The sequence below is a fragment of the Strongylocentrotus purpuratus genome, unplaced genomic scaffold (genome assembly GCF_000002235.5).
Source record: "Strongylocentrotus purpuratus isolate Spur 01 unplaced genomic scaffold, Spur_5.0 spur5_scaffold_2, whole genome shotgun sequence".
NCBI lineage: Eukaryota > Metazoa > Echinodermata > Echinoidea > Camarodonta > Strongylocentrotidae > Strongylocentrotus > Strongylocentrotus purpuratus.
In genome coordinates, this window is record NW_022145605.1 from 20594795 (window position 1) to 20604720 (window position 9926).

At 39.5% G+C, this 9926-nt stretch overlaps 1 protein-coding gene across 1 annotated transcript; it reads right to left on the reverse strand.

Annotated features, from left to right (window-relative positions):
- Positions 1–857: 857 nt before the first annotated feature.
- On the reverse strand, positions 858–9164 carry LOC105442867. The gene is made up of 6 exons (XM_030991111.1): positions 9062–9164; positions 4432–4433; positions 3840–4092; positions 2879–2992; positions 2122–2214; positions 858–991 (listed from the first exon to the last, which is right to left on the reverse strand). Exons 1-6 carry the CDS (start codon positions 9162–9164, stop codon positions 858–860), a joined length of 699 nt encoding a protein of 232 aa, XP_030846971.1.
- Positions 9165–9926: the final 762 nt, after the last annotated feature.

Consider the following 9926-nt stretch of genomic DNA (forward strand, 5'->3'; position numbering starts at 1 on the left):
ATCATTGAGCGATCAATGAGTTTCGTATCACACTTCTTTGAGAATGAATACAATTTTGTATCAGAAAGTTCAGAGTAGCAAAAGAACTATTCTTTCCTGAAGGAAAAAACAATCTATCATGAAATTCAATATACATTTACAACATTTAGAGAACCATCGACAAAACAGGCCTAATTTTACATGACACTTTATCCATGTTGTATGTATTAAACTAGGGTTTACATTTTATAACTGGTATGTGTCTGAAACTAAGGTGTACATTTTATCACTGCTATGCGTATAAAACTAAGGTGTACATTTTATCACTATTGTGTGTTTGAAACTAAGGTGTTGTCTTTCTATGAAACTAAGTTTTACACTTTATCACTAGTATGTGTCTGAAACTAAGGTGTACATTGTATCACTGTTGTGTGTATGAAAATAAAATGTTCTAAAAGCATTAAAAGAACTGACAAGTGTGTCAAACTACACGAAATGAAGTGGAATGTAATAGTAGGACTTCAGATAGTATAGACGGCGCAAGTAGTTTCGTAACCATCGATGTAGGGTCCACAATCCAAGCCATCACCCACCTGACACCGAACTTCTGTCAGGTGCAACAGCACACCATTCTGATTCCCCAGGGTACCCGCTTTAGGAACCATCTCTCGGTCCACACACACGAATTCCGTTCTCTTCTGGTTGTATCTCTGTGCCATAATATAACCAGCGTACTCTAAACGCCACTCTTGAGAAGGACACACGTTGCGGGCAGGAATCATAAGTTTGCTGGTGCGGCCAGAGGGCGCCCTGCAGACTGCACAGGTCGGAGTCTGGTCAAGACTGGATTGCATGCGTGACGGACCGCCGCTCACTTGTTATTCAGAGGAGTATAGGCGGGCTCGTTCATTATGTAAGGAAGTTTCTACTTCGTCATAGATAGGCGTGTCCGGCATGCAGAGATAATTTGAGCCGCTACCAGAATGAGTGTAGTGTGCACCTCCAATAGTACCTGAATAAATCACAAAGCAATGTAAGACAAACAAAGGTAATTCAACTTAAGTTCAAAATCATCAGAATCTAAATTAAGAATGATGAAGGACCAATGGCAATAAATTGAAGGCAACTCCGGAGAACGTTCAAGGAATAGTTTCCTACCAGGTACCCATCTAAACCTGAGTGGAGAGTGGTATACATGTGGATTAATGTCTTGGTGAAGGACATTAGCACGGGAGTGGGACTCGAACAACGAATCAATTAGGATCTACTGTCTGATGACATAATCTACGACACCTCTTCGGCACGTGATGACATCTGAATTTTGCACTTGGGCTAATCATCATGGTTGATAATGGGATTAAATCATACTTCACTTTTCCAAACAATGTGTAGCGCTACGTCACCGGAATGTTGAGCACATGGTTCACGGTTCAAGTTCCGCACTTAAGGTGCTTTTGCAATAATTTATCTACATTTTCCACTCTCCACCCAAAAGTAGTAAAGGTAAATCTGGTAAATATTAATTCATTGAATGTCCTTAGCGTCTTTGTTTTTTAGGGCAGGTGGGCTAAAAACAGGGTAATTATAGTAATTGGTAATAGGCCCCTTGATCATCCCATTGGATTGATATTTGCGAAATATAATTGAAGCTATTATTAATACCTAAACATTAGTGAATGCTAATGATCGCTTTGTTATAGCATGACATTCTGTTTAATAATATTATCATCTTTAATACTGTAATAAATGAGGGTCAGCATTACAAAAACTCAAAGAAACTGGGCATACTTGTGTGCATTCACTTAACCCTCACCATTATTGTGCACTTAAGTTTCAGCCAGTGAGGCTACTGAAGGCACGTGTTTCGTTTGTGGCGATAAAGACATTTTTGTTGCACAACATCAGTTTGATAATAAATTACACTAACATTGAAACAAGTTAGCAAAGACTCTCAAAAAGTTAACTCGCAGATATTTCATTCCCTACCATATTTGAAATACGTCAAAGTATTCGCACATTTTAATATGACAGACGGACAAGGCTATTTAAATTGACTGTGGTCGATTTAAAGAAAGTCCTTGCAATCATGTCAAAATCATGTTCAAATTTTCCCCTTTTTTAATATTACTCATCTATACCAACCTGAATAGATGAGTTCTGCATCTTCAGGACATACATCGTTACCCCAGCGGATATAGATGACACCGTCGCTGGGTGGAGTGGGTGTTTCTTGAGCTAAAATGTGAAACATTCAGAAGTTTTATCGGAATCCATTTAGACAAAATTCAACTGTATTCCAGACGTTTGGCATCTATATTTGTGGTATAAGGAATGCCATCATTAGTTGTAAATTGAATCGAGTTTATAGAAAGTGGATTCAGTTCAATTTGTTTGGCCGTTGTGTGAAATGGGTGTTTCCTCAGCTAAAATGTTAACAATTTAGGAATTGTATACATCGGAGTCCACAGACAGAATTTATTTGATAACGGATAGTATAAAACGTGGTAAATTCAATGAAGCCTAAAAAGTTACAAACATATTTTTGTGTAATTTGTCCGGCTTATGTTCTCACCATATCAACGACTAACTGCCCGTATGCTTTTTTAAGCAGCGGCCGTTATTACATGAGCATATGAAAACAAAGCAACCTCGAGTGACCCACAACTATCCGTCTCCATATTGTCTTTGTTAATATAGGCCTGTAGTATCACGTATTGTGTAAATTGCCAAAGACAACACATGAGTTATAATGTCCGAAGTGTTTTCAAATAACTTGAGCTTTTATTTCGCTAGACATGCATTCTCCGGCTTCAATGATTACAATGTCAAAATTATGAATCTTCTACAACCTCTGCATGTCGTGCTATATCGAGTCAGATAGATGTTGTTATAGGCCTACCTTGTGGACCTGTCGGTGCATCCCGTCCGTCTCTCCCGTCCCTACCGGCAACCCCTTGTGGGCCTTGACAACCTTTTTCTCCAGGAACACCAGCAGGACACAAGAAACATTGACCTAAATAAGAACAACATATTTTTTTCATATCAAGTTTAATGATCTGCGAGGTTTAAACATTCCTGCCTGCTAACATTATATTTCAAGCATAATAGCTCTGTCTGAAGGTTATTCTCAATCTGGATGATCATGGCCTATGTCGTACGTTCCATTGATCTTTTCTTATCAATTTTTTCCGATGGTACAATCATAGACCTTTTAGTCTCGAATATTGATATCTCCTTATGTTCGGACTTTAAATGGTCTAACGTGGCCAACCAATATTACTTACGGCTCTGGAAGTTAGTTTTGGCATTTAGAGCTCTCTTATTTTTCTCTTTTCTTCTAGCTAACGCATCTGTTAGCTTCAATGATGTTTCTACTTTCATGACGTACAGTCAACCAGTACTGCCCTGTCTATTGCAGTGGTTTCCGATCTGATTTTGGAAATCTGAATGTCTTGATTGTTACATGCTGGCTTTCAGGCGCCTCAACGCCTGCAAGGCGTCCAATGCCCATTGCAGACGATACATTATTGGATGATGAATAATTGTATATAGGACTATATACGCAAGAGACTTGCGGAGTGGACTTCCTATTTACTTGCCTGGTGAGAGTAGCATCACTCAAAAGGTAAATGCAACAGAAACGCTTGATTTCCAGGCGCACGAACTAATTTTTTTCATAGGTGAGCCTTCGTGTGCGATGGGCAATAGAGAAATCAAGAAACTTCTGGTCTCTCTTTCAAAAGACTTGTTATCAATAACTAGTTACAAAAAATATTTTAAGCTATACTGAAATTTGTCAGACAAATTTAGCAACTGTTATTGATAATAAATTTTAAGAAACTGTGACCTGGTTTTCATACCAGAATACATAGGCCATGAGTATGGTCCGAATGGGTTCTGTCCCAGGCTTGGCTGCTCGGCACCAGATGGTGGGACCGATGTTGGGAGAGTCGATGGCGAGTCGACTTGCCTTCGACGTCGTGTCTTTACAGATTCTCTCAGCTCAAAGTCGGTCTCGAGAGAGTCAGGAAGTTGAATCTTAGACATCATTGATGGATTCTTCGCGATGAGCTCAAGAGTTGAGAAGGAACGAGTGATCTCAGCAACAGATTCCTACATGATTTGTAGTTGAAAAGTTAGGATACAAATTTAAAAATAAAATCACTAATATGTACCCTCGATATTATTTTCTGTGATTAAGGCGGTGGAACATACTTATCAAAACGTTTGGAGCTAAATGAACCCTATTGGAATTGAAGAAAATGCATCAGTCATGCTCTGTGCACACAATAGATTACGTATCCCGTATCTCTGTTCAGCCGGTATCGTTCCACCACTGTGGATTGTATTAAGTGCGTGGACCGTGACAGAGACTACTGTATAGGCGACAGAGTTCTCAAACTGAATCATCTCACCAAAAACTTTCGCTCGGCAAAGATGTGATGGTCTTACATCTAGGAGACGCGGGGTAACATTGATCAATCAAAAAAGAGTCTCATATGGTTGGAAAGATAAAATTAGATAGAAAAAGATTTTCTCAAACTAAAAAATAGACGCGGGCGGTTTCCCACATTGTTACATGGTAATAGGACTCTGTCGCCAGACCCGTTGATTTTACACAGAAAACAAGCTAAAAATAACAGTAGATTGACTACTTTAACAAATAAAATACATTAGTAAATCATAATGAAATGGTAATTTGTTTGTTTTACCCGAAAGAACATAGTCTTTGTCGTTTTATACTAGTCTATCTAGGCTAAATTGATACTTTTAGCAGAATGGAGATGGATGTAAACAAAAAGGCGTGTTTTTCACGTCCTTCTCCAGAAAACACTTTTTGTTAATAAAAAAAACAAGCACTGTTCAGTAACCCAAACGTTTTGATATGTGAAGGTACTCTTCAAATCTGATATGGAATTTTTTTTTTCTGGTGAAACATGCCTTCCAACCCTACGACAAGTTGCTGGTAGCTAAAAGCATTGGCCAAAAACATCCACCCCGGATAACCACCGCCAGTCAACTACCCCCTAGGACAACTACCCCCTAGGAAAACTACCCCCTAGGGCAACCACCCTCTAGGATATCTATCCGCGGGACAACTACCCCGGGACAACTAACACTCAGATAACTACCCCCTAGGACAACTGCCCCTAGGACAACTACCCCCGGACAACTAACCCCTACGACAACCTTCCTCTAGGACACCCGCCCCCGGACAACTATCCTTAGGAGTAAATGTCCGGGGGTAATTGTCCGGGGAAGTTGTCCTAGGGGGTAGTTGTCCGGTGGTAGTTGTCTCAGGGGGTAGTCGTCCTACAGGGTGGTTGCTCTAGGGGGTAGTTGTCCTAGTGGTTAGTTGTCCTGGGGGTAGTTGACTGGGGGTGGTTATCCGGGGTGGATGTCCAGGGGGTAGGGTAGGTGTTGGGAATTGGAGACCCTTAAGCACATTTGCATAATTTACATAAACATGAAAAATGTTACGCATACAGAAAGTTTTGTATTCTCTTCAGTAACTTCTTCTCTTTATTTGGTAACAAAATTGTGGTCATGATGTAACTGATCAATGAGATAACAATGATTAATGACTTCATCACCAAAGGGTAATAAAGGACAGTTACAAATCAATACATTTTAAATACAATTTGAATGAAAATGGGATTGTTATAGTTAGTTCAAACACTTTTTGCAAGAGAAACATACAGCCAATGAACTTACTGTAATTTTGAAACGATTTTAAAACAATGTGGTCGAAAATATTTCTGTAGTTTTTTTTAAAAACTTTAATAAAGGTGCTTTAAATTATGTTTAAATACTTTCAGAATAATGTTCTGGTAATGTGACTTTTACATTGATCAAACTCACAGCAAAGAAACAACTTCTTAAAATGAAGTGCATTCAAATTAGAATGGTGACACGACAACCAAATATGTTTCATGATAGTGCCTTTCAACGTGAAATGAACTACTGGGGGTAAGTAGGCCCCCTTCTTGGACCTGGTGTCCCCCTTGCCTACACACATTTCTGATCAGACACCATTCATAATGTGAATTGCAACACCCATTCACAACACACAATGGCCATAAGTTTTATGTGATGGTTGGCATACTTCATAAACTTCCTTTTAAAACTACTTTTTAAGAGCCACCCCTAAATACCTGCATACACCACAACATTCAGTGGAAATGGTGTTTTTTATATCAGAGCAAAATTTTACGAACAAAATTGCTTATCTTGGTCAATTTTGCCAATTTTCTCGGAGAAAGAACGCATGGTAGTCTTCGAAATGAATTGGATTGTGCATTAGTGTTGTTAAAGGCTACATAGTACAGCGCTATTATATAGCAATATTGGAGCCAACACGGACAGACAGTGATGGGTTCAAGCTTGGTGGTCTCCGATTCCCTACACCTACAACTCATGGCATGTGCCAAACGATTTTGGTAAAGAGGGGCTAAGTCATATGGCTCCGCTTGTCTCATTTCTGCTCACTGGAACTTTGCCAGCACAAACCACTGACCTCTACCTCCTGGACGGATCATCGCCCATTCCCATTCAATATACGTTACGTACTAAAAGACTATATTGTCTGACCGTTCATGAAAATTCATGTTTTTGCAAACCTCGGCAAAATGTTTAGCTTTTACTAAATGGAAAAATTACGGTGGGGGTTGGATGAAATGGACTAAATGAACCAAGCAGAAGTGATCTATGATAATTCATGCTTCTTATTCTTCATGTGCTTGACTTATAATCTTAAAATCGCTTGGCAAACTGAGTCCAAAGTTCGACTTGTTTCACATGTGTACCATAGGCAATGACGAGCTTGCAACCTATTTTGATCAAAGTACGGTGGGTGAACTTTCAAAAGTCAATTAGACATGAGGGTTCCAATGAAAGAGCTAGTGATAACGTACGTCGTGGTGGATGTGCTTTTCGTTTAAACAAAAAACGAATTTTTAACGATTGTTTGGGGGTAACATTCCATAGGCTAACATGTTAGGCTGCTGACTCTGACGCCATGGAATCTTTTTCTAGAGCTAATGTTTGGCTGGTCTATTACAGCGGAATCCGCATTGTGGCACTCGTTCAAATGCGATTAACTCGAACTTTTTCTGTGTGAACATAAACTATACCGTATTCGGTCAAAGGTCATCTGCGCAAAATGTACTGCATGCCTGAAACGTATTGCGTATTGTTATGTAATCCGTAGGAAATTCATCATTCTAGGTGATAAATTTGCGATGACTTCATCACATTTTACCAAACTTGGCAGACGGTTAAAAAGCAAATGTCCGCTTAGTAGAGGTGTCGTGGACGAGTGGATATGTCACCGGACTGTGGATCACAAGGTTCGCGGTTCAAGTCCCACCGCGGCACTAATGTCCTTTGGCAAGACATTGATCTACATTTGCCACTCTCCACCCAGGTGTTAAATGGGTACCCGGTAGGATGCGAAAGCTAATGTGGTTAGATTAGCAAGTGTGCGCTTGTAAAAAGACGCCTGGCTGGAATGCTCCCCAGGGAGTGGAGAATGTGCATACATTGTGTGCGGGTAAGCCTGAATCCTATGACCGGGGTAATATAATACATCTGTAAAGCGCTTTGAGAGGGCCTCCGGTCCTGAAAAGCGCTATATAAGAACTAGCTATTATTATTATTATTAGTTTTATTGACCTGGGAAGTGAGCCGTGCATTGCCCAAGGATCGCGATTTTAGGGCAAGTTGAAGTTATTTCGAAATTTTCCCGAAAATCATGATTTTCAACAGCAATTTCGCAAAGTCGGTCACTGGAAGGTAGTATATCTTTACAAAAAAGGCACAGGTTTGGCTAGTCACGATTCTATACAAATTGGTGCTAATTAGAATGCAAAAATGTATGCTTTTAAATACGCGTACATACCTGAAGGAACAGTACTTGTTTTCTAATTTCAGAGATTTTGTCCTCTTCTGCTTGGGTCAGTTTGCCTAAATCTAGAATTTTGTTAGGGTCAAAAGCTAAATGCGAGAAGAGAGAGATAGAAAGTGGTGGACACGTTGTGATAAAAGGAGATCCATAAGATTAGATAGAGGCAGAGAGAGGGGGAGTATGGGTAATTAAGAGACAGAAGGGAAGGTAGAGGAAAGGAATAAGAGAAAGAAAATTTGAGGATTTGGGGTACGAGAGGGAAGGAGATGGGCGCATAGAAATAGGGGGAAATATAGACAGTTGGATAGAAGCCAAAAATGAGAAAGAGAGAGAGAGAGAGAGAGAGAAAGAGAAAGATTAAACACCTTTTTAAGTGGTTCTAACTTATTAACATTTTAGGGAGAAAGTGATCATTTTTTTTTATAACATTTTGATCAAAATCTGTTTTCACTTGGACATGTTCTTGGTTCAATGTTGTGACTCTTACCTTCAATATCATGAATGTGTTATTAGCTCAAACGTATTCCTTATAACAGATAAAACAAGCAAGAAAAGTATCAACGAATATCAGCTTATATTTATGTAGAATATCTTAATATAAACTTGATCAATAATGCCTAATTATCAGCAAACTTGAATATATTTTGAGAAAGTCTAGATCGCTGCTTGGTGTCGAAAAAAAATACACAAAAATACAAAAGATAATGATGCTCCGTACACGAAAATTTTGTTAACAAATTTAATAGGGCTTTGTCAAGTAATGATTTCATTGACTTTGAAAAATGTTATTGGTAAGCATCCAAATATTCGTATCTTATCCACCTCTTATCTTCCTCTGTCCTATCCTATACATTATTTTTAAAAGATAGTAGCTTGCAAATCCTATCCCTGGCTTAAACAAGAAACTTGCAATTGGCCAATCCCAATTAATACCTTTAGTGTAAATCATACACCAGACAATGCCTTTGCGGATCAAAGTTATCGATTAGATAAATTGTAATATTTCTTGCCAAAATGTTGGTTGCGAAAAACACCTCTTACACTCTACTCAAAATACCTTAATTATGTTTTAGGGAGGACATCTACCCCCGTTTCGGTACTGTAAGAGACATCGATGGAAGAAATCTACAGTGATAGGTAGCATAATGATAAATAAAACCTGCCCAAAAACCTCACCTTCATCTTGCGAACCTTCCTTTGAAACAGCGACGGCTTGGTTGACTCCAACAAGACACAGACATGAAAATAGAACTAGAGTGATGACAAACAACGACTTCATCTTGAAAACAGTGTTGATAGAAGCTGAGAGAATCGTTAAAAAAATTACTTCGAAAGTGAAGGTATTATAGGAGTATTTCTGCAACCGGGCACTTTGATGAGAACATGAGTGCGTGGTGATGTTGACTGTCAAAGGAACGGCAAGGCTTCAGTATTTATACCACTTAAGCCCAGGGGTGGATCTAAGGGGATGTTTTTTTGGACGACCAAGTGATAAAAGGGGGAGAGGGAAAATGAAGGAAAACAGTTAATTCGGCGCGATTTTTGGAAAATCCTGGATCCGCCACTGTGTCAAACCCCCCCCCCCCCCCCCCTCCTTTGGCAAAAAGCTAGATCCACCCCTGAAGCCCCTCCTACTATTTGCCAAATTTGGTGACAAGGAGGAGCCCGAGCTAGTTCGGCACAACGATTTGTCTATTAATCAGAGTTTTTCTGTATTAATTGATTTGATTTTTTTTTAATTATATAATTTGTTAGACGTGACTTAGACAGGGCTTAGACAACTGTTTAGTTAAACAGGAGTTATACACGACTTCAGAATACGGGCCAAAGTCTCTAGAACCGTTTTCATTTGCTCTTCACCACTCTTACACATTACATGCAGGCCCCACGGAACGTTTTTCAAAGTGGAGTATTAACGGTCAGGTAGAGCGTAAATTGGCGTGGGGTCCTGGGCCTATGCCCCGGCAGGGGGTCAGGAGCTGAGCTCCCGGAAGCTCAGGGTTTTTAGGCATTAAATTACGGTTAGATGAGCATCTAGGGC